Source organism: Watersipora subatra, chromosome 4 (genome assembly GCF_963576615.1).
Source record: "Watersipora subatra chromosome 4, tzWatSuba1.1, whole genome shotgun sequence".
NCBI classification, from domain to species: domain Eukaryota; kingdom Metazoa; phylum Bryozoa; class Gymnolaemata; order Cheilostomatida; family Watersiporidae; genus Watersipora; species Watersipora subatra.
In genome coordinates this window covers 4,217,486-4,243,928 of record NC_088711.1, presented here as the reverse complement: position 1 = coordinate 4,243,928, position 26,443 = coordinate 4,217,486, and the positions used below count along the sequence as shown (strand labels likewise).

The window sequence follows — 26,443 nt, the reverse complement described above, 5'->3', positions numbered from 1 at the left end:
TCACACTCACATTGCTCACACTCGCAAATTAGTTTATTATTTTTATAGAAACTTTTATTTTTTCAAACTTTCAAACACTTCATACAAATTGGCTGATCATTTGGTATATTTGATTTTTATATTCCAATAAACAGTTTTCAAAAAATATCAGTCATTATTTCATTGGAACATGCGTGTGTTGATTGCCATCTCATAGGATAGAACCAAATGTGAATAACAAAATAAAACTAGCGATTACGTTTACGAATCTATTTTTATACATCTCTTAGCTCACCAAAACCACTGCCAAATGGTGTAATAAGTGAACTGTTATTAGAACTTTCTACTGTATTGGACACTGGCCTCACAGTTGAACTTGTGGAAGTTTGCTCTGTACTCGCATGTGCAGTAGAGGAAGGTTTACTCTGATTCATGGTAGGTTGCTTGGAATTGTGACTGAGATCTTTCATTGGGATAGACAGGACATCTACATCTACTGTTAAGACAGAGGAGCGTGACTAGTATTATAGAAAACTAGACATGACACGGAGATGAGAGAGCTCCAAGTACTAGTTTGAGTTGCCGTATTGGGTATCTGGTGTGTTAAACTACTACACTTAGCATATAGCCTGCCATGGTGAGTGTGAGTCGTACATCGCACAATACTAAGCATATAGTATGGTACGCTGCCATGGTGAGTGTGAGTCGTACAGCGTACAACGCTACGAAGCATTTAGTCTTCACCTTGTGAGTGCGTATCATAGGGTACTATATCCTAAGAATATAACATGCCATAGTGAAAGAGGATCATACGACTGAGCTCATACATCATGCACTTAGCTTACCATGTGGGGATAATCTGCAACTAGTGGCATATGATTACTAAAATTACAGTAACAAAAAAGGAAATCTTTTATTGTTTTTATCGGCAACCTGATACCAGATTCCTTATTGTGAACTCCATCACCAAACCTTGACATGCACACATTCAACCAATAGATATGGATATAAAGGACTAGGTTGGATATTCGGACATATAGCAAAGTTGAAAGAAGGAGTTAGTGGCAAGAGCAACAGAGTATTGTTTGATACAAAAGGGCTTGTACTAAGGACTACTGCTAGGCACTTGAGTTCTAATAACAATGTTGCGTAAAGGTGGTTCAAACACACACCCATTCGGTGATGGAAAATATAAACCTCATAAACCTGTTGTGAACAGTAACAGCAAATATAATTTGCTAACGAGCTAGTATTTGAAATACTAGCTCGTTAGCAGTATTTCAAATACTAGTATTTGAAATACTAGCTACAATAGCAAATTAGCTATTATAGCAAATAGCAAAAAATACTAGCTAATTTGCTAGTATTTTACTATTGAAGATCTGTCAACGTTTTAGTCGGTAAAACTAAGATACTGATGCCATACATTTCTGTGAGATTTTAAGGCGAGTTGATTACTTCTTTGTAGTGTTTTTTCAAATAGGGACTCTGTTTAGAAGCAACTAAGACCACCTAAGCAAAAATCCAATAATAGTTTTCTACAATGTAACTTTATTAGAATAATGTATATAAAAGCAATAAAAATAATATTTAAAAGTTAGAACCAGCATTGAGCATGGGCACAAGAGAGAAGCCACCAGAGCACCCCACTCGAAGCTACATGTACCTACCACTAGTGCCACTTGTCTCAGAATTCTTCTTGCTACTGTCCTGTCCTCCAGAACTGTTCAACACCTGGTAAACACCAGATTTACTGACATCTAGCCCTAGAGCCAAACAGATAATAAATAGGTTAAGAGCCGACACTAAAATATGATATGTAACCAAAATTGAAGTCATGCACTGCGCATAGGGTCATAAGTCTACCTTGTTTAGCTGGTGAATCACTGAATGCCATACTCCTCGGTCGATTCGCTACTTGGGTTATCCGCCCTAAACATACAAATCCTTTGGATTAACAAACACATAAAATATTAGTTTGATAAGCCAAGCAAGGGCCTCTGAGATAAATATCATCCAAAATGCAAAGCGATTGAATGTACATCTTCTGGCTAGGTTAACTCAAGAACTCAGGGTTATATAGAGTGTTAAGAAACCAATTTCAATTCCTGCATCAGTTTAACAACATTTGACACTACACAGACGTAAAAGAACAAGCAATGATAAGTGCTAACACATGCCTGGAACTGGTCGACTGGCACTACTGAACATGGAAGAGAGCGCAGAAGATGGCTGGAACATGGCATTAGCTTCTGCGGATGAAATATCCAGCATGCTTGCAATCACCATCATTTTTCTCTGAAAGAAAAAGTGAAAGGACCATACAGACAAGCTCACTAATAAAAAGGTTTCGAACACAACCCATGACCTCCATGACTGTCATAGGGTTTAATAGAAACGGTCATTCTAGGAGTACCAGGGTCCTGATAATATACTCACCTCACATATAGGCACCAATTTCTTTCCCTTATGCTAGTGTCTCAACAAGAAAGACCTAAATCGCATGCTTACTTTTCACATACCATTCAAGTACAGGAGCTAAAACCACTACCAAATGTTAAGCTCATGAGATGAATACCTGTCGAGCTTTGGCACGGCCTTTAGTTAACCTCTGTTTAGCAGCAACACATCTTATGTGGTCATCAAATAGAAAGCGAGCTGTGAGGAGAGAAATTGGTTTAGCGAGGTGGGAGGAAGCTGGTTTATGAAGGCTAATGTGAAGACAACGGCTATCATCTCTGTCACCTGTCACCTCTACATCCTGCAGACATGGACAGACAAATCTGAATGCTAACATTTATACACATGATAACTTAGAAGTACTGAACATACTAATTCATGGCAAACAATGTGTGCTAAGATGATACACACTCTGCAATGAAGAGGTGTTGTTTGTGCTTTCCATTTAAACTTTAGCGTTGAAGGCGGCAGCCAAAAGAGCAACCAGCAGTAAGATTCTACCGGTTGCCATGCAACCAAAAAATTATTTTTGAATTTCCAGACACAAAAAAGGTTATCCTAAAGTGGACAAGTGTATGACTTTTACCCACCTGTAGATATCCTGAGAACCTGACGACTCCCCATCCAAGCCGACTCGCATCAGGTTCGACCATGATTAGCTGAGTCACATCAATAACCAGAAATCTCCTCTCTTTCTTCGTCGTGTTTCTGTATCAGGCAGCGATTGGTTTACGATTCAACATTAGGAGAATCCAAACCAGAAACACCATACAATCATATCAGGTGGTACACAGAAACATCATACAATCATATCAGGTGGTACACAGAAACACCATACAATCATATCAAGTGGTACACAGAAACACCATACAATCATATCAGGTGGTACACAGAAACACCACACAATCATATCAGGTGGTACACAGAAACACCATACAATCATATCAGGTGGTACACAGAAACACCATACAATCATATCAGGTGGTATACAGAAACACCCAATCATATCAGGTGGTACACAGAAACACCCAATCATATCGGGTGGTACACAAAAATAGGCAAATTATTACTTACTCTTTTATTACTGTGCAGCCTATCAAGTCACTGTTATCTACAAATGAGATGTTTGACTTTATTAATTGATAGATACACAGCTGCTTAGAGTATGGCTACTTATGTACACAATTACATACAAGAAAGAGCTACACATGTACACTGCCATGTACAACAACAGCTACACATGTGCACTGCCATGTACAGCAGACAGCTACACATGTATACAGCTATATACAGTAGACAGCTACGCATGTACACTGCTATGAACAGTAGACAACTACACATGTGCACTGCTATGTACAGCAGACAGCTGCACATGTACTAACACTGCTATGTACAGTAGACAGCTACACATGTAAACTGCTATGTACAGTAGACAGCTACACATGTACACTGCTATGTACAGATGATACAGTTACACTAAAGATACCCCAAAGCAAGCCTACACAACTACACCTAATATCAAGCACAGAGCAACACCTACTTAGGTCTAGAACATCTCCAATTTTCACACAGTCAGAAGACTTGGTGAGAGGCAGCTGTGCCTCCTCCTCGCCATTCAGCTGCTGCAGGAGGTCCCTTATGTGCAAGTATACTCTGATGGCCTACAGAAGATGTGATAATCAATGGATGACTAGGTACAAGCATATGACACAAGATCTCACTGTTTAACTGACATAACTTCCCAAGAATACATACTAATTATGTATATAAGTTTCAAAGTCAGCAGTTTAGTTTTTCCAGCGATAGCTATTAAAATACTAGGATGAAAAATTGTATCACGGAAGATTTCATCTCGGAACCTCCAATTCGCCAGGCAAATGCCATACCAATTTAGCTATGTGAGATTGATAGATTCTTTGGGCCATATATGTCGTCGCTATGTAGGTGAAAATACACTACCGCTCTCCGTTACGGCGCAACGTCATTCTATGTATTAGTAAAAGCCGTAGATAACTAGCTTACTTAAATTAGCCATTAGTAATGTGCCAGGCTAATGGCAAGTGGCAGACAACTCCATTATGAGCTAGTAGTATGTTAATCATGCTCGTTGTTATTAATACTCTGTCAACAACAATGAATAGGTGAGTGGTAATGTATGGTCAAAGCCGTGGATGGTACTTCCAGAACAGAAATGATACAAACCTTCCTCACTCGCTCTACCTCTCCACATGGGAGTCTTTGCGTGAACTTGATGCCTGTCAGAGGAGTATTAGTAGGTGGCAGCAATATTGATGCTTCCATGGTCAAAAATTCCACATTTATCTTTCGTTTCTATAAAATCGCAAAAGCTGGTTGAGAGGTCACTTACAGCCCTAACAGGAAGACTTTAGTTATTCAAGAACTCACTACTAAAGCCTCACAACTGCTAATGCTTGATATGAATAGCATGAGTAAGTGAACGTACCAAGCCTAGATTGGCAGCACATTACGACAGTCAAATATCAGAGAAACCTATCTTGCCAGAATGTTTGAGACCTAGCCAAATAAAGATAATTCCCTTTCTTCAATACGTACACTCATTTCTCTATATTCATCCTCAAACATGTCGAGAAACATTTCTTCCGACTTGAAGACATTCCTGAGAAGTGCCATACTCTCTTCCTTAGTAGATATGAGGTTGGCAAGGTGGTGGTCTCGGAGACAACTCGTACCATCCTCCTTCAGCACGAGAGATTTGAGTACGAGCATGGCAAGCTCGAGAGTGGCCAGCCTCACCTTTCCAGCTGCAACACCACAGCCTCTGATCTCAGTTATTACATGTATAGCGGGACCTCTCAATACACACCCTGATCTCAGTTATTACGTGTATAGCGGGACCTCTCAACACACACACCGATCTCACTTATTACATGTATAGCGGGACCTCTCAACACACACGCCGATCTCAGTTATTACATGTATAGCGGGACCTCTCAACACACACCCCTGTCTCAGTTATTACATGTATAGCGAGACCTCTCACCACACACCCCTGTCTCAGTTATTACATGTATAGCGAGACCTCTCACCGCACACCCCGATCTCAGTTATTACATGTATAGCGAGACCTCTCAATACACACCCTGATCTCAGTTATTACATGTATAGCGAGACCTCTCAATACACACCCTGATCTCAGTTATTACATGTATAGCGAGACCTCTCACCACACACCCCGATCTCAGTTATTACATGTATAGCGAGACCTCTCAATACACACCCTGATCTCAGTTATTACATGTATAGCGAGACCTCTCAACACACACCTCAATCTCAGTTATTACATGTATAGCGAGACCTTTCAATACACACCCTGATCTCAGTTATTACATGTATAGCGAGACCTCTCAATACACACCCCGATCTCAGTTATTACATGTATAGCGAGACCTCTCAACACACACCTCAATCTCAGTTATTACATGTATAGCGGGACCTCTCACCACACACCTCAATCTCAGTTATTACATGTATAGCGGGACCTCTCAACACACACCCTGATCTCAGTTATTACATGTATAGCGAGACCTCTCAATACACACCCTGATCTCAGTTATTACATGTATAGCGAGACCTCTCAATACACACCCTGATCTCAGTTATTACATGTATAGCGAGACCTCTCACCACACACCCCTGTCTCAGTTATTACATGTATAGCGAGACCTCTCACCGCACACCCCGATCTCAGTTATTACATGTATAGCGAGACCTCTCAACACACACCTCAATCTCAGTTATTACATGTATAGCGGGACCTCTCAACACACACCTCAATCTCAGTTATTACATGTATAGCGGGACCTCTCAACACACACCTCAATCTCAGTTATTACATGTATAGCGAGACCTCTCAACACACACCCTGATCTCAGTTATTACATGTATAGCGAGACCTCTCAACACACACCCCGATCTCAGTTATTACATGTATAGCGAGACCTCTCAACACACACCCCGATCTCAGTTATTACATGTATAGCGAGACCTCTCACCACACACCCTGATCTCAGTTATTACATGTATAGCGGGACCTCTCAACACACACCTCAATCTCAGTTATTACATGTATAGCGGGACCTCTCAACACACACCTCAATCTCAGTTATTACATGTATAGCGAGACCTCTCAACACACACCCTGATCTCAGTTATTACACGTATAGCGAGACCTCTCACCACACACGCCGATCTCAGTTATTACATGCATAGCGAGACCTCTCACCACACACCCCGATCTCAGTTATTACATGTATAGCGAGACCTCTCACCGCACACCCCGATCTCAGTTATTACATGTATAGCGGGACCTCTCAACACACACGCCGATCTCAGTTATTACATGTATAGCGGGACCTCTCAACACACACCCTGATCTCAGTTATTACATGTATAGCGAGACCTCTCAACACACGCCGATCTCAGTTATTACATGTATAGCGGGACCTCTCAATACACACCCCGATCTCAGTTATTACATGTATAGCGGGACCTCTCAATACACACCCCGATCTCAGTTATTACATGTATAGCGAGACCTCTCACCGCACACCTCAATCTCAGTTATTACATGTATAGCGAGACCTCTCACCACACACCCCGATCTCAGTTATTACATGTATAGCGAGACCTCTCACCACACACCCCGATCTCAGTTATTACATGTATAGCGAGACCTCTCACCGCACACCCCGATCTCAGTTATTACATGTATAGCGAGACCTCTCAATACACACCCCGATCTCAGTTATTACACGTATAGCGAGACCTCTCAACACACGGTTAGCCTTTATTGACAAATTGATAGCAGCAAGGAAATAGCTCAATTTTTGCTGATTTTAACAGTACTTATTGAAACAGTTACTAATCAAACAAACAGTCCTAAGCTCACTCTGTGTAAGGACAATCCAGATGAGTCTGACTACATCTTTAAAAACCTTCTTACGTAGATCAGCCATAACTAGCTGAAGAATTCTAGCTCTTGTCACATGTTTACATGTACACATGTTTACATGTACACATGTTTACATGTACACATGTAAACACATGAAATACATGAGCAAGTGCAAACATGCAGCCATGGTGGCGCTACTTACCAAACTGACTGCTTAATGTAATGATCTTGATAAGCTTATCAACAATTTGTTCATTGTAGTTGTCCTTCCTTGACGAAAGTCGTGTGTTCAGGTTGATGGAATCTAGCAGTTCCTGGTTTATTCCTACCGGGAATAAAGAAGAATAACTACACAGAGCTCACTCTATAACGTATATAATCTAAAGATGGCAAAGACATAGAGAAACCTTCCATAGAGTAATCTTCTTAAGAATAGCACATGTAACAAAGCAGACCGTTGAACAGATAAATTGACCTAGTAACACAAGCTTGACCGAAGAGCCACATTCAGAAAGACCAAGCAGTCTTCACTACCCAAGAGTGATGCAGATAAAACCAGACAGCAGTTACAATTAAACCAGAAGGCAGCAGTCAGGCTCTTCACTTACAATAAGCTCTAGGTGTACAACACACCATGCGTTGAAATAAACTAAAATAAGCAAGAGAAGACAAATGAACGAAGAGAAGAGGTGCAGCATCAGCATTGCTCTGATGCACCTTATGCAGTTGACAATGACTAAAGGCAAGGAAACATAGACTAATACCCATAGAGCTCTGCAGGAAGGGGTCTAAACAAACAGCAGCAATATAATTATGGACATGACTACTCAGCTAGTATTACAAAACGGGCATTGCAAAGCAGCAGCCATTAACTTGAGGAGTAAAAATTTGCAGAAACCTTTTAATAACTTTAAAAACTAACAATAATTGTAAAGGCCATTTAGTTATTCTCACAATTTTGTCTCAGCAGATCCCTTAGCATAGCAAAATGGCTGTTTACTTTAGACTAGGCTAGACAATGCCAACCCTTAAATGTTATAAACCTGAGGCTAGTGCTAGCTTAATCTTATATGTTTACTAAGCTTTACTATAATAAGAACAATGCCGTCTGAAGTCAAGCTAGGAGTGTTAGGAAAAGACAGCCTTACATGAGAACAGAACTTATATACTCTGATTTACTGACCCCCACACCAACCACTACACCACCTGGTCGCCTCACCGCTTTATGAATTAATTATGCACATAGTTATTACTCATTACGAGCTATCACGATGCAACTGCCGATGCAACTGCCGAGCGTACTAGTTGTTAAGAAAAGCCTATTCTAAACTTTGCCAGAGTTGTACTTAAAACACCCCAGCACAGAGTTGTACTTAAAACACCCCAGCACAGAGTTGTACTTAAAACATCCCAGCGCATAGTTGTACTTAAAACAACCCAGCACAGAGTTGACAACACTGTCAGCATGCTGGTACTAGTGGTAATTACTAGCGGATCATCAGTCCTCGTGATACTATAACCATGTGTAAGGCAACAAACCGCTGTTCTCGCCAATGGCATAGAGTAGGCAAAGGGCTAGCAGTGCTGTAAAGTCTCCATCAACAGCATCCAATGAGGAAAATATGGCCGCAATGTAAGACCTGTAACAGAGTGTACTATTGATCAGGCATATGATAATGACTGTATTAGTTGCCTTCCTTCAAAACATTAGTACCCGTGTACAATGGAAAGACCTTGTTACAGTCTCTGGCACTGACCAGCTTTGAACTGCGCATGCAGTAATTAGCCGGCGGCGATCAGGTATATACAGATACATGTAGCTGTGTATAATGTGATCAGGTACCTGGATATTGCCAGGTACCTGGGATAAAGTCAGCTACAGTCGACCATCATTAAAACAGAACTCGTTAATTCAGATATCAGATGAGACGGACACATTTGGGCATAGCATAGCAACTGCAATCAATGTACAATTATGTTCAGATATCAGATGAGACGGACACATTTGGGCATAGCAACTGCAATCAATGTACAATTATGTTCAAACAATTGTTAATTAGCTTATAATAATTTTTGGTGGAAAGTTAGAAAATTAATAAAGCTAAAAAATGCATGTCTATTGGGCTGTTTATGTAAACAACCTGCACAAGGGAAATACATTTTTTAATCATATCATTTGTGTGCTATTCAAAAATCATAAGGGTAAAACATAGTTTTATATCATTTATAAATACCGTAAAACCTCTATTTGAACGCCACCTCCAATTGACCACCACCCTGAGAGAAAGGTTGAAAAGTAGACGCCACTCTCCAATTGAACGCCACCTCCATTTGACCACCACTTTGACATTAATTGATCATTTAGAGCCCATAATATCAACTGATCAGTAGAAAAGTGTCCACAAAATCACATTAATAATGAATCGTTTATATCAATATCAGTTAATTCTTCATATTGTTCATATTTATATATATTTAGTTATTCTTCATTGTTAATATTTCAAAGGTTTTTGTTTTTTCCGTTAAAACTTTGAAAGCAACACCGTAGCAATAATTAATAACGATCTCAGGCTAGTTGTAGCTCTCTGTTTAATGCAGTCTTTCTACTTCGAAGTAGCCTACATATATTAAAAACCGGCTTAAATTTACGATGGTAGATGAACTTTCAAAGCAACGCTATAGAAATAATAACTGTCTTAGGCTAACAGTGGTTCCTTGTTTAATGCGGTCCTGGTACTTCAAAGTACATGTACATATATAAACAACGGTTTAATTTTACGATGGTAGATAAACTTTGAAAGCAATGCCATAGAAATAACTACTAAGTGTCTCAGGCTAATAATAGTTCCTTGTTTGGCGCAGTCCTAATACTTTGAAGGACATGCAAGTTCAGGACAGGTTCGACAAGAAGGACAGGTTCGCAAGTTTTAGACCAAAAGTTACGCAAGCAAACTTTTACCCGTTGCATTAGTGCTAGATGCAGCGCGTGAAAGTTTTGCTATGCTAAAAAGATTGCTTGGGGGCTAATATCGATTAGTTCAGCAGTGCAAAAGAAAAGTTGAGGCCAGAAGATATTGTGGAAGGTATCGGAGAACTAGAAGATGTTCGTTCCATCAAAAGCAACAATCAGAATGCAGCTATCTGAGCAAACGGTGCAAATATCTTTGTTTTAAAAGAGTAAATTTTTGCTTCTGCATGTAATGTAAATATGGTTCATTTGTCAAGCTAGGTCACTTGTTCATGAATATATATATATTTGTATCATTTGATAGATTATTGTTGTATAACTTACAAATATGCAGATTTATAGCATGTTCTTTAATAGCATTCTTGCGGCTATCTTAAAACAGCTCACAATTTTTGATGCTCATAACTCCACTTCAATTGCACGTAAAAAGCTAGTGTTGGCTGCAAACTGTAGCAAACATATCAGTGAGTGCGATGAGCTTTTATTCTCTAATGTTACATATAAATATAAAATAAAAATAGGTCTTCAAATTAAGAGCGAAATAAAAAATTTTAAATTACAAAAAATTGCAAATAAGGACACAGACGATAATGTCATCGCAGGTCAATTGCAAGCAATAAAGGTATCAACTGGTAGAGGTATTTCTCAGTTTCGTGATGCACATTTATTAAGAGATCTTTGAAAAGTTAAAAGTAACCTAGCAGAGTTAATGCATTCAAAATGTTTAATATCGGTCAACCGGAAAAAGACGGAAAAATATATGCAACATCTGCTTCGCCTGTAATAAGGCCAAACTCATCTTCCAAAAATTCTGACAAGCCCTTTGTAGAATAGACCGCTAGCCTGTACTTGAACCCACCTCCAATTGACTGCCACCATGGAGAGGTTGAAAAATAGAGCGCCATAGCGTTCAATTAAAGTTTTACGGTATGTTGAAAGACTACAACATAAGATTATAAGTTTAAAAGAGTAGCTTATTTAATGTTCAGTAAAATAAAACGGTGGTAATACTTTGTGCGAACAAAAATTTCCACATATTTTTTTCTTACAGGAAAATATTTTTAAAGCATTCACAGTATAGTAAAGTGTACATTAAATAGTTTAGTGTATGTACATAAGTAGTGTATAATATATAGTTTAATACATGTATATAAGCCATATTAATATGATTTCTTTGACATTTCATTGACACTTGTAAAAGAGGGATGTGGTCAGTAATGCCTGACAAGTGGGGGAAATGGTATGATAAAGGAATCATACCTGATAGAAAGGAGATGGTATGATAAAGGATTCTTACCTGCTAGAAAGGAGAAGGTATGATAAAGGAGTCATACCTGCTAGAAAGGAGAAGGTATGATAAAGGAGCCATACCTGATAGAAGGAGATGGAATGATAAAGCAGTCATACCTGCTAGAAAGGAGATGGTATGATAAAGGAGTCATACCTGATAGAAGGAGATGGTATGATAAAGGAGTCATACCTGCTAGAAAGGAGAAGGTATGATAAAGGAGCCATACCTGATGGAGATGATATGATAAAGGAGTCATACCTGCTAGAAGGAGATGGTATGATGAAGGAGTCATACCTGATAGGAGATGGAATGAATAAGGATTCATACCTGCTAGAAAGGAGAGTGTGAGACGACTGCTCTGCTTCTTGTTCTATTTTCTCATCGTCTGTTGTGTTGCTAACTGGTTCTGTTATGATATGATCTGACTCTACAGGAGTTACTTGAGTCTCTGAGCTAGGGTTTGATGCTGTGTCCAGTTCTGGTTTGGAAACTAGTGTAGATTGACTTAGAGAATCTAAGTAAAACAGGTGCTATAAGCTAAATACCATTTGGAAACAGCCAGGATAAAATCCATATGCTGCGACCATAGTTATCAAACAGGTTTGTTCAAGTTTTCAAGCCATAGCAATATACATAGTAGATTTTATATTTTAATCAAAAGTTTTAACCCAAGTAAACACTTCGGATTTGCCAAAAAGCTTTAAAAAAATAAAAAATATCAATAACAACCATATTTCAGAACTTAAAGATAATGACAGGCGTCTGTAGCACCTGAAGGATAATGACAGGTGTCTGTAGCACCTGAAGGATAATGACAGGTGTCTGTAGCACCTGAAGGATAATGGCAGGTGTTTATAGCGCCTGAACGATAACAACAGGTGCCTGTTATGCAGAAGAATAATAATAGGTGCCTGTACTACAGGCCCTGTAGTACCTGAAGGATAATGCTATACGTTTGTAAAGCACCTGCTCAAAACAATTACTAGGCCAACTGTGTTTTGACAGTTCCCAGATTTCAGGTTTAAAGCACCTAAGAACTTGACATGCAGAGATAAAAACTACCATTAATACTATACTACTACAATACTACTACTATACTGAAACTGAACCAACTGAAACTGCATCTTGAAAACTCGAGCAAAAAACCTCATCTTTTAATAGGATTAAACATGTCATTACCTCTTTCGCTACTGTAAGCCAATGTATCAGCTTTGGGGGTAATAGAAGTACATACTGTAAGCCGATGAATCGGCTAACCAATAGGGTTTCACCTTTATTTTCATTACGACGCCTGCGCATCAACTAGACCAATCCAATTTTGTCTCCAACGAAACAACCTTGTTGCCAATCCCGCGCAACTAATCGAAAATCTTCTGACGCAGTAATTTCATTGCTAATTAATTTTCAAAATGGGAAAACCAGATCGTTATCGTCATGGCAATAAGAAACTCACCGTGTTCGTTCAACGCAGAAAGTGTCAGAAAAAAGTTTTACGAGAAGGGATTATCTAAACAATTTTATACTGATCTTGTAGAGAATTTTATACTGATCTTGTAGAGAATTTTATACTGATCTTGTGGAGAATTTTATACTGATCTTGTGGAGAATGTTATACTGATCTTGTAGAGAATTTTATACTGATCTTGTAGAGAATTTTATACTGATCTTGTAGAGAATTTTATACTGATCTTGTAGAGAATTTTATACTGATCTTGTAGAGAATTTTATACTGATCTTGTAGAGAATTTTATACTGATCTTGTAGAGAATTTTATACTGATCTTGTAAAGAATTTTGTTCTGAATAGGATGCATTTTACAGTAAAACAATATCTGTATTGATTCTCGAGATATTGCTTAAACAGTAGCGGTAAATCGATTTTTCGAGAACATGTTTGAATTAATTTGGTCAGAACAACGAATTTAGTGCAGTAGTGAAAGAGTTAAGGTAAAAAAGACCAACTCACCAACATGGGGCGGGGCCTCTCCCAAACGCATGTAGTCATCAACTAGAGACATTGCAGGAGCTACAAATCGAGCAACTGTCGGGTGGAGTGCGGAATCGGCGAGTGTTGAAGAATGCTCATCATCGTAGGGAGCAAGCAAGAGAGAGAGGAGACGTCGGACAAGTGGTTGGTGGTGTATGATAAGAAAGACTTGAGCTAAGAGGGAGAGGGCTAGAACTCGAGTTATCTGAGGAGAAGACGACTGCAAAAGATAACGTAGGAATATAAATTGTATTTGCCAACGAAAGACAAAAAGTTACTTTAATAAAAAGCACACACATGGAACCCTTAAAACTAATGCCTATGCATGCATATGACTGGTTTCCGGAGTAGAAAAGTCTCCAAACCAGCAATAATTATACTAGTTATACATATCACCCATGGCTTTGAACAAGTCATACATATCATATCACCCATGGCTTTGAACAAGTCATACATATCATATCACCCATGGCTTTGAACAAGTCATATACATATCACCCATGGCTTTGAACAAGTCATACATATCATATCACCCATGGCTTTGAACAAGTCATATACATTTCCCATGGCTCTGAACAAGTCATATACATTTCCCATGGCTCTGAACAAGTCATATACATTTCTCATGGCTTTGAACAAGTCATATACATTTCCCATGGCTTTGAACAAGTCATACATTTCCCATGGCTCTTAACAAGTCATATACATTTCCCATGGCTCTGAACAAGTCATATACATTTCCCATGGCTTTGAACAAGTCATATATATTTCCCATGGCTCTGAACAAGTCATATACATTTCCCATGGCTCTGAACAAGTCATATACATTTCTCATGGCTTTGAACAAGTCATATACATTTCCCATGGCTCTGAACAAGTCATATACATTTCTCATGGCTTTGAACAAGTCATATACATTTCCCATGGCTTTGAACAAGTCATACATTTCCCATGGCTCTTAACAAGTCATATACATTTCCCATGGCTCTGAACAAGTCATATACATTTACCATGGCTTTGAACAAGTCATATATATTTCCCATGGCTCTGAACAAGTCATATACATTTCCCATGGCTCTGAACAAGTCATATACATTTCTCATGGCTTTGAACAAGTCATATACATTTCCCATGGCTTTGAACAAGTCATATACATTTCCCATGGCTTTGAACAAGTCATATACATTTCCCATGGCTCTGAACAAGTCATATACATTTCCCATGGCTTTGAACAAGTCATATATATTTCCCATGGCTCTGAACAAGTCATATACATTTCCCATGGCTCTGAACAAGTCATATACATTTCTCATGGCTTTGAACAAGTCATATACATTTCCCATGGCTTTGAACAAGTCATATACATTTCCCATGGCTCTGAACAAGTCATATACATTTCCCATGGCTTTAAACAAGTCATTTACATTTCCCATGGCTTTGAACAAGTCATATACATTTCCCATGGCTCTTAACAAGTCATATACATTTCCCATGGCTATGAACAAGCCATATACATTTCCCATGGCTTTGAACAAGGAATATACTCTTCCAATAGTGTTGAACAAGTCAAATACCTCCTGAATGGTATTACACTAGGCCAGTGTAACAGTAAGAGAAACAGCGAGTACTCCTGAACAATGTAGATAATATTTACCTGCACAAAACTATGTGGTGCAAGACTTCTGACATAGAGGGGCACGTAAAGCCTCTGCAGAAGGTAGTCGGTGAGTATATTGTTAAGGGGCTCAATATTGAGCTCGAGGATGTCATTGAGGTAGTGCAGGTGGTCAAGGTGCTCAGCTACAAGGTCTGCCAGCCGGTCTTTGCTTTTGTGACTGCAAAAAAATGTAGATTAATATTATATTATTATGTTAATATTATTCAACTCAGCGGGTGGCTGGCAGCGCGGAGTGCATTAACCTAATGATGTGTTTCATTCATCTAAATCATGTAAAAGTTCTATTTAGCGATACAAACCATTGAATACTTGCATATAGTAACCTTACTGAGCCCTTTCTGTTGCTTGTATCTGGTACTTACTCGATGTCATTCCTCATACAGCTGTCGACCTCGAGCACATGGTTACCCATGTACCATACAAGGTTGGAGAAATATGCAACACAAGTTCGCTCTCGAATGAATGCCTGCATCTTGGGTGCATCAACTATAACATAATATATAATACATACATATAATATGCCTGAGATTGTAAGAGAAAATGCTGTGGAGGGGCATGTGCTGCTCAAACCCATCCTTCCCCCCTTCTACCGACTGAATAGAGAGTTGCTTTTCAGTACCTCCCTAGCATGACCAGCATTGCTACACCACTAACAGTAAAATAAATATCATCTAACATGTGCAAGTATATTTAAAGATTTTAACAGATATTCACAGATAAAAACATAAAAAAGGAAAGGTAATTAATAGTAATGGTAAACAACTAACATAAGTCAATAGCAGAAAGTTGATAAAAAAGAAAACATAAATAGAGAGAGCACTTTTCAAGTCCAGCCTATACTGAGTGGATGAAATTGTTGCATTTGGGCTTTTATTTCCTCGGCATAAAAGAAAAATACTATCAATATTTGTGCGAACAGAAGAATAAATATTTCAATTTGTCAGCGCGTGTCCGATGAGTTTTATAAAGATCAATAACCACTAAGCAGCAGTAACCAATAGCAACAGCAAAGAACTACCACAATTCATCATTCGAAATATATGTGTAAATTTATACCATAAATAAAAAAGTTGTGAATGACTAAATGCAAAATTTCAATTTTTTGCTAAAATGATAAAACCGAAAAATATAGCAAAAGAAATAAAATAAGAAACAATTTAATCAATTAATTTACCAAATAAAATTAACCGATATTTAATTTTCAAACAAATATTTGAGTTCCAAACAGAGGGCTCTAAATAGGAAAATAAGACAACTAAAGATGGTAGCTAACAGAGACTATTTTAAAAATCTTTACTTCTATAACCTTCACTGAGAGGTCAGTAATCTACACGCAATCTTTAACCTTCACTGAGAGGTCACTGAGAGGTCAGTAGTCTACACGTAATCTTTAAGCGATACTGAAAGCTGTTTGAAAGTGTAGTCGACGTCTAGAGATCATGCCAACACGTGGATTGTTTTTTCATAGACAGGCAAATGACTCTACAACTGATGGAGTGGAGTGGCATGAAACTGGCCTGTTGTGACTCCAACAAAGAAATAACAACTCAAGATATGTGTAAGTTGACCTATTGGAATACTCCGGTTATAATATAACCTCCAAGTTATGAAGTCCCTGTTATACGGTTTTTTTGCCTTACGATGTGAAACACGATGTTTTTCGTCCCCGCCATATGACATTTTTTTCGCCGTACGATATCAACAAATACTTCTCTCGAAATTAAAATTTGGCAGTCAGAGTGCTGAAAACATCAACATAACAAAGATGCCGATATGCTATTCGGCGAAATCCTCTCACAACGCTTAAAAAAGGTACAATGCTCGTTTTCTCTCAGTTCAGCATTTCAGCAGTTCTTATTTGTTATAAGTTATAACAAAAACAAAACCGGACAAAAAAGTTGAAGTTTAGCAAAATACATACTAAAACTTAGCTTTATGTACATGTTTAGTAAGTTAAATTAATTTAAGTTAAATTCAACGTTTATGTTATGCGTCTGTCTCTAAGGTAAGAACTCCCTATGGTACGTACTGCATATACGTGTAGTACACTGAAATGGTAAATTTTATTGTAGATCATAACCACTAAATATGCTAACGTTACTGTAGGTAACTATAGTTACTAAGGTTAATATATTATTTTGCTACTAATTTTTAATATGTACATCAAAATTTTGATGTTTGTTACCATGGGTGTTTGCATTAGATATTTTCTATGGGTTTCTATACAACATTTTTGATGTGCAATGCCAACACTGGAATGAATTAAAACCGTGTAGCGAGAGTGCACTGTATACATAAATAGTTCTGAGAGACTGACTATGCGGATATGAAACCCACCTTGGTAGACATTTAGTGTGATAGTCCTGACAGCAATGCGCACCATACTCTCAGAATGATTGAAGAACCTTATGGCATGTGTGTAGAGTGGGAAGTCTAAAGATAGCTGTAATTCAAGGAGAATGTTTGCAGCAGTGAATACAACCCAAGGTAGTCAAGGTTACAGCCCGAGGTAGTAAAGATTATAGCCAAAAGTAGCCCAGGTCACAACTCGGGGTAGTCAAGGTCAAAACCCAAGCTATTCAAGATCACAACCCAAGACAATCAAAATATTAACCCGCAGTAACCATGGTCATAATCAGTAATCAAGATCACAGCCAAGATCAGTCTAGCTCACAGTTCAAGGTAGTCAAGGTCAAAGCAAAGGTCACAGTCTGAGGTACTCAAGGTGACAGCCTATAGGAGTCATGGTCACAGAAAAGAGGAGTCAAGGTCACAGCCTGGAGGAGTCAAAGTCACAGCCTAGATGGGTCAAAGTCACAGCCTAGATGGGTCAAAGTCACAGCCTAGATGGGTCAAGGTCACAGCCTAAAGGAGTCAAAGTCACAGCCTAGATGGGTCAAAGTGACAGCCTAGATGGGTCAAAGTCACAGCCTAGATGGGTCAAAGTCACAGCCTAGATGGGTCAAGGTCACAGCTGGAAGTAGCCATGGTCACAACAGCAAGGCTCTCTCAGTAGTCATAACATGCAAGTTACAACAAGAAGTTGTACCATATTTTACAATGGCTGAAATTCAAGGAAAACATGTATAGTAAAATATGACTGTTACTTATATGAAGAGGCCACCTGAGATCCATTAAAAATGATCAAGACACCACTTGATGACCACTTATATAATACAGAAGTGAAATATACAAATTACCTCATTAAAAAAGAAATGAATTGTGTGGGAATCGAGTTTTAGTGATAGGGTCTTCATAAAGGAAATGTAGTATGCCATCACCTGCAACAAGGGAAACAGCTGCTAAATTGTCTTAGTGCAAGCAATAAGATACGATGATGCAATGCAACAAATCTAAAAACCCAGCAATGATTTAGTTTTAAAGACAATAGGGTGTTATATCTTCCTTCGATATATAGATATATAATTAAACTCCTATAATCAAACACCTATTAATATTAATGGATATGTACATGTATATACAATGAGACATTATGCTTCCTATACGTACATGTATATACAATGAGACACTATGGTTCCTATATGTATATACAAGTAGGAGTTATGATTTGCTCTACAGTCCAAACTTGACTAACCATCATAAACGTATATACGTATATAGGAAGCTCTCCTTTACATCCCTTGGTTCAGGAGTGCCAAATAATATTGAACAGCGCCCAATAGTTTTTCAAGTTTTCAATTCATGATCCTAAGAAGACCATTAGTGAGAGTGGTAGTGGTGAAAAGGAAGACTAGTGAGAGTGGTAGTGGTGAAAAGGAAGACTAGTGAGAGTGGTAGTGGTGAAAAGGACGACTAGTGAGAGTGGTAGTGGTGAAAAGGAAGACTAGTGAGAGCGGTAGTGGTGAAAAGGAAGACTAGTGAGAGTGGTAGTGGTGAAAAGGAAGACTAGTGAGAGTGGTAGTGGTGAAAAGGAAGACTGGTGAGAGTGGTAGTGGTGAAAAGGACAACTAGTGAGAGTGATAGTGGTGAAAAGGAAGACTAGTGAGAGTGATAGTGGTGAAAAGGAAGACTAGTGAGAGTGATAGTGGTGAAAAGGAAGACTAGTGAGAGTGGTAGTGGTGAAAAGGAAGACTAGTGAGAGTGGTAGTGGTGAAAAGGAAGATTAGCGAGAGTGATAGTGGTGAAAAGGAAGACTAGTGAGAGTGATAGTGGTGAAAAGGACGACTAGTGAGAGTGGTAGTGGTGAAAAGGAAGACTAGTGAGAGTGGTAGTGGTGAAAAGGACGACTAGTGAGAGTGGTAGTGGTGAAAAGGACGACTAGTGAGAGTGGTAGTGGTGAAAAGGAAGACTAGTGAGAGTGGTAGTGGTGAAAAGGAAGACTAGTGAGAGTGGTAGTGGTGAAAAGGACGACTAGTGAGAGTGGTAGTGGTGAAAAGGACGACTAGTGAGAGTGATAGTGGTGAAAAGGAAGACTAGTGAGAGTGATAGTGGTGAAAAGGAAGACTAGTGAGAGTGGTAGTGGTGAAAAGGAAGACTAGTGAGAGTGGTAGTGGTGAAAAAAAAAAGATACTTTTCTTAAAACTAAAACAAATAATAAAAAACACGAATAAATATTTCCGAACCAATTCTTTAAAAATTCTCTGAAGCTCTCTAGTAGCAATTATGAGGGAAAGCGAAAGATAAACCAACTTGAAACAAGTGACAGTTGAGTGACTGGCTATAATTGAAAATAGAAGTTGACATTACATCCATATCTAATAGAAAATATAAATAGCTCATGTTAACTTTAGCTTGATGTAAATTAGACAAGCCTCTGTACTACCTCTACCTACACACTCTTGGTCTCGCGTATAATTAAAGCTACACCTCGATCCACATAATGGCCAAGTGACAAAAAATCACAAAATGACAATATACATTTTAAGAATTATTATTTATTGATCTGTTTAGTTTTTTGTGCATCATCTAGTTTTTATATTTATATATAAATATTCTCAGGTAACACACTTATTTTAAAACTATATCATTACTAAGTATTCATCGTTTAAGTTTTTGAGTTGTGGAACAATTTAAACAAAATTCAATGTATTATTTGCTCCAACATATGATGATTTTAACATACAAAGCACACATGGCATGGGATTGAGTTGGTACACTGTAGTTTGACTGCGCTATGCCTCCTATTGTACACAATTAAGTGTTACACCCATGAGATATGAGACTGGTATTGATCCCCTGAGGTGTGTAACTATATGCCTATAAAATCAAATTGAGCTACTTTATACTCGCCCACAATTAATAATTACTAGATGATTTCCAGTCGCATCCTTCTCCAAGAATTTATATGACAGACTCTCATTGACCTTGCATAACCATCAGCTCAAGAGAAGATAACACCTAATAGCATTTCTCAGCGCGTATAACACCTAATAGTATGTCTCAGCGCGTATAACACCTAATAGCATGTCTCAGCGAGAATAACACCTAATTGCAAGTGGTTTTTAACTGAATCGCATTATAAGTTTTGACTATTAACTGCACTCGCAACTCATCAAACTTGGTGAAAAAGGAAATAATTGTAACTGCTACTAACTAAGCTTACCTCTTCATCAGTGAAGTCAAACTTGTGTGTGATAATGGAGTTGACATAGTTGTTTGAGAGAAGAAAGTCTGTAACAGATAATAAATTATCTATAAACAGCGTAAGATAATCTAATCACCAGTTTGCAGTTTATATATATTAGTTAATCACGTGTAATACACGTGCTGCCTGTAATGTCAACAGCTCTATGGAACTGTCTAGTGCTTACAAATGGATGTCTTGTTGTTGATGTTCTCAAATAGGATGTTGAGAGTCTGCAGGGCCTGCACTGCTATGAACTGGCCAGACTTCTGTGACAGGTACTGGGTGAAGAACCCCAGCATGTTCTTCTCCAAGAAGTAGCTAGGAGAGAGAAGTTTATGAGAGGAAAAGCAATATTTGCAGAAGCCAAGTAAAGAATATACATAGGTAGACATGTAGATACAAGCGACCTACATGTAAGTATAATAGCTTTAGAGCAACAACTAACAGTAGTAAGGATATCACAAATAACTAAACCTTACAGGAATAATGGTTTCCTGTCTAGCCTCATATGAGTCAGCTAGCGGAAAGACAAAGGCATCTTGCTGCGCTCTATAGCACGGCAGACAGAACTTCAACATTCCCCTTGCAAGTAACTAGTGCCATTGCAGCAAATATCAAGTCAGCCTGACAAACCACTTACTTACTCTACGGATATTCCTGCCAATATTTCCGCTAGACAGAATTCCGAATGTTTGTCAACAAACTAATGATATTTCCATAAGTTTTGAAATGAATCCTCTGCCAACAGTCATTAGATGTTCAAAAAGCATAAAACTTGTGCAACAGTTCGTCTATTTCATAAGACGATGAGGTATGATGAATTTCAGGCTAATGACTCACTCAAATATGGTACTATCATTTTGGTCACCCCAGATGACAATTTCAGTGATGGATCGGAGAGTCTCCACTAGTAGAGCCCGATTGGATTCGGTTACTGTCTGGTGTCTGACCAACACATTGTATAGGTACCTGCAATAGCCACACACATGCTGTCTCTAAAAAGAACCTCATCATCATCTGTTGATTGGAGAAACATTATCATGACTAAAGTGAGCTGCCATAACTAAACTTAACGGTGTGTTAACGCCTTCAAAAGTTATACAACTTTTAGGCTTTAGGGAAAACAATAGAAGGTTAGTTATAAACTGAAGCATCGTTCATATATGTCAAGTCAGAGGTACATATATGTCAAGTAAGAGCTGCATATATGTCAAGTCAGAACTACATATATGTCAAGTAAGAGCTGCATATATGTCAAGTCAGAACTACATATATGTCAAGTAAGAGCTACATATACATATGTCAAGTCAGAGCTGCATATATGTCAAGTAAGAGCTAGACAAATTGAATACTCAAGCAATAATAAATAAGAGTAACTAAAATCACCCAATCACCATGAATAACTGCTATACTATGCAGTTGACTGATCAGAGCAACTTTCCTGTTTGGACGTAACTAAATAAACAGTCCAAATGCAAAGTTCTGCAGCTCATATTGCATGATATCAAATTCTACTCTGATTTTTAGTAGGCCTAACATTAACCTAATAGCTCCTTGGCTTTCTCAAGTTTAAATTAATTTGAATGATAATCAGCAATCGTCTGAAAAAGGTTTGTCTAACAAAATCATTAATAAGATGGAAAGATGTAAGCTATACGCAGAGGTACACACAGCAGAGGTGCATGTGCTGTACACCTCTGCCGTGCCAGGTATGTGCACATACACATAGCAGAGGTAAGTCTTTATACATTACCCACTCCCAACAGTTGTTATGCACAAAAATAAACTCCAAAAGTGATCTCAATATATTAGCTAGAGAAAGGCAATGGTCAATCAGCAAGTCAAATAGACCTTAGTGAATCTATCAGTCAGACTGCATCCTAACATTTTATCAATTAATCTACCAGTGATAACCATTGAATAGTAGATATAAACATTTTAAGTCAACATAAGACTGACTAGCTATAGTAGATATAGACATTTCAAGTCAACACAGGACTGACTTGCTATAGTAGATATAGACATTTCAAGTCAACATAAGACTGACTAGCTATAGTAGATATAGACATTTCAAGTCAACACAGGACTGACTTGCTATAGTAGATATAGACATTGCAAGTCAACATAAGACCGACTTGCTGTAGTAGATGCAGACATTTCAAGTCAACATAAGACTGACTTGCTGTAGTAGATATAGACATTTCAAGTCAACATAAGACTGACTTGCTATAGTAGATATAGACATTTCAAGTCAACATAAGACTGACTTGCTATAGTAGATATAAACATTTCAAGTCAACATAAGACTGACTTGCTATAGTAGATATAAACATTTCAAGTCAACATAAGACTGACTTGCTATAGTAGATATAGACATTGCAAGTCAACATAAGACCGACTTGCTGTAGTAGATGCAGACATTTCAAGTCAACATAAGACTGACTTGCTATAGTAGATATAAACATTTCAAGTCAACATAAGGCTGAATCGACTCAACATGTATTATAGTTACTATTGTCTACCAATTTTATATTCTCTAAACTGAGATCAACTTACTTCAAGTTTTCCAGAGAAAGAGCATTTTTAGGCTTAGATGATCCAAAGAAACTTTTTTTGAACATAATCCCAAACTTTCATTCGTCCCAGTGTAGCAGCTTTAGACATGCATGCTTATCCGTCAGTCTGTAACAGGTGTAATCGTTGCAAGCCATAGAGCTTAGAGGAGGCATTGCCCAGATTGAACAGATTTCTCACAAGAAGTACATCTACAAACTACTCAGATCTTATGGTAACGACTGAGTTATGAACTTAAATAACGTGAACCATGTAATCAAATTACTGAGTCAATAACAAGCCACTAGGGTTCAATGCTATTATAGGCTGGCTATAGCAAGAAGCAACAATGTATTAGTTCAAAGTGAAAATATTTAAAATGTACTTCATGTAGCCTATTACTGCAGTTTTTTAAATAAAGGAGTGATACAGGCAGGGCCAGAATACAGTATGTCAAACCTTAAATTAAGTGAAACAACCCTGACAACATTGATAATCTTGAAGGCTATAAATAGATTAAGAATAAAAACCTTTGCTGAGTCTTTACTTTAAACTTAAACAGACAAATGTGAAAGATGATGATATAAATGAAATGAAACTGTTTTTTATATCACTTACTAGGCTCCATGCAGTTAAAAAACAATAATTTACTACCGGTTCCTTCTGATTGAGAACACACCAAAATTTTTTCGAGCTCATCACAGTACTTACTCTTCTGAGTAACCTAATGATATTACGCCATCTCACATCCTCAAGACCTTCGACTGATGTGCTGCGTTTGGTTATAGCAAAAAAACTGTGTGCAATTTAAAAGGATTTTACATGGCTCTAGAGCCTTGGACACACAGTGTATAAATAATTTCTATAAATCATACCTGTTTTAACAATAAAAAGCTATGTGAGTGTAATAACGGTTAGAAAACGTGAACAAGAATGATTATCAATCATCTTTAAAATATTTAACGAAGAGGGATCTCACTAGTCAATGTCAACAACAGTGTGACTTTTGCTCTACACTAACAGTGTGACAGCAAATTAATTCTAGTCATTGTTTATTTCTAATGGTCACCTTTTTATAAAAATATTCAGATAATCTCTATATATAGTCTATGACATATATTGTCATAAGTTGTCTAACACTGTTTTCTCAAAATAGATGCTTCTAAGTTTATGTTCCATAAATGACTTGAAACAAACTGATAGCAAAAAGTCAACTTAAATTATGTAGATGTCTATAATGTATTCTGACACTAATTAGGATAGTGGAAAACTGCTAGCCTCTTTTGTGATCATCATGATGACTGATCCAAAGGCTTTAGTGACTAAATCGTGAACCAGGGCATAACCTTTTCATAATGAAATGTATTTGGTATGCCGCACATGTTTGAAAAAAGTGCCCTCGATGGAATTTACTTCTTTTTCCTGTATTTTTACAATACAAAAAGTGCTCGTGATTATAAAGCGTTCAATGCAAAAACAGAGTGATTGTAATATGTTCAACTTAACATATTACAATCACTGTTTCCATGCTTTGAATGGGTTCGGAGTTAGCTGCTAGCCATGAATTCGATACCGGGTGGCAATATAGATATTTCCAAAATTCGCGATATATCCCTCAATTCCATCGCACACATTTGGTGAAGCGAAATGGCTTTCAATGCATTCAGATTTTACCATTTCTATGATTCAGAGTGGAAGCAACTCTAAAACCATTCGAGGCATGGAATTGCAGTGATAAACAGTGCGGCTGAGTTTGCTACGCATTTATTAGTTGGAATGATCATCAAGGTGCATCAAAGAGTGAGTTCAAACTGAATAATTCCCTTCCTAGACAAAAACTACATAGGCTAATGAAAAAGACTAGAGCAATAGATGCAAAGATCTAATTCCAGTAAAATGCTTAATGTATAAGCCTGTGCTATTGAATAGTGGCCAGGCTAGCCCAGTTTCCTTGCAAGTGCTCTTAGTGTTGTATTATGGGATTTTTGGGGCTCAGGCTATAATGGCCTCTGAGCTCAAAGCAGGTGCAGGTAGTCACGGCAATTACAGTGAGTGAATAAAGCTAGTGGATTAGATAGTACTAAGCAGTATTGGATAGTATATGAGGAAGTGGAACGAAAGACGGATGTTTCTTTTTCAACACATTCATGTGAATACATTTATTTATACAAAACATAGAGCTAAAACTACTTCTACTTGGAAAAAATGTGATGAACCCGCAGGCCATATGAAGTGCATGAAGCATCAAACTTTTTATCAATGATATGTGAAGATAATTCTTTCTTCAAAACTAAAAAGACCTTGGCTTTAAACCAGCACAATCTTTTAGGTGTATGTTGTAGATAAACATTCTTTACCTGACAGTTTTCCACAAAGTAAAGACCACATCATGTAATATTGAAATTTGCAGTGATCTAAAAATAAAATACTAACAGATAGGCTCATTTTCAAGCAGCTATACAGAGCATAAAACAGAGAATTATAAACAGAATTTTCGAAAACCTTTATGTCACAGGCCATACTTGCAGTTTTTTGCTATTTTGGTGGCTCATATAAAAATGTGAATTCTATAGAGAATTATTATGCATACATTTTTCAGTGGATCCATTTGTCTTCTGTGCTGGCTATAAGTGAATAGTGTGCTCTAAGACACACTTATATTTTCAAAACAGGTGAAGAAACAAAGACATTTTGTAATAAAAAAAATTTGATGACATGACACACAGTCATATCAAATAGAAAAAAACTAGCATTAGCTATTCGTTTTAGATTAACTACATTTTTTGCCATGAAAGAGAAGATGAAAAATTTGTCTATTATCGTGTAGAATGATGAACCCAGTAGGTGACCACACAATGATTTTATAAAACATAGTTATGTATAGCGTAGTTTCAATACAAACGTCAGCTCAGTCTCAAATAAGAGTGTTAGATAATATAGACAATTTTTTATTCGTTATTAAAATATATAAACGAACCGCACCTGACAACACCATATGACTATGAACC

The 26,443-nt window shown here is 37.8% G+C and overlaps 1 protein-coding gene across 1 annotated transcript; it reads right to left on the bottom strand.

The window, feature by feature from the left end:
• Positions 1 to 88: 88 nt before the first annotated feature.
• On the bottom strand, positions 89 to 26,443 carry LOC137395184 (protein CLEC16A-like). Its single transcript, XM_068082012.1, has 23 exons — positions 26,418 to 26,443; positions 23,439 to 23,564; positions 21,723 to 21,851; positions 21,067 to 21,200; positions 20,859 to 20,926; positions 18,496 to 18,576; positions 17,633 to 17,738; positions 15,658 to 15,781; positions 15,272 to 15,452; positions 13,597 to 13,837; positions 11,959 to 12,145; positions 8,912 to 9,012; positions 7,575 to 7,697; positions 5,014 to 5,222; positions 4,642 to 4,770; positions 3,980 to 4,100; positions 3,514 to 3,550; positions 3,030 to 3,147; positions 2,558 to 2,740; positions 2,160 to 2,277; positions 1,846 to 1,911; positions 1,650 to 1,745; positions 89 to 475 (listed from the first exon to the last, which is right to left on the bottom strand). Exons 2-23 carry the CDS (start codon positions 23,501 to 23,503, stop codon positions 255 to 257), a joined length of 2,838 nt encoding a protein of 945 aa, XP_067938113.1. The 5' UTR covers positions 23,504 to 23,564; positions 26,418 to 26,443; the 3' UTR covers positions 89 to 254.

Excerpts from the sequence above, each read along its gene's own strand:
- LOC137395184 (XM_068082012.1), bottom strand. The coding sequence starts at position 23,503 with ATGTTCAAAAAAAGTTTCTTTGGATCATCTAAGCCTAAAAATGCTCTT. Across the intron at positions 3,148-3,513 it reads GGCTGCACAGTAATAAAAGA|AAACACGACGAAGAAAGAGA; the intron begins GTAAGTAATAAT and ends TGCCTGATACAG. Across the intron at positions 476-1,649 it reads TGAGACAAGTGGCACTAGTG|TAGATGTAGATGTCCTGTCT; the intron begins GTAGGTACATGT and ends CTGTCTTAACAG.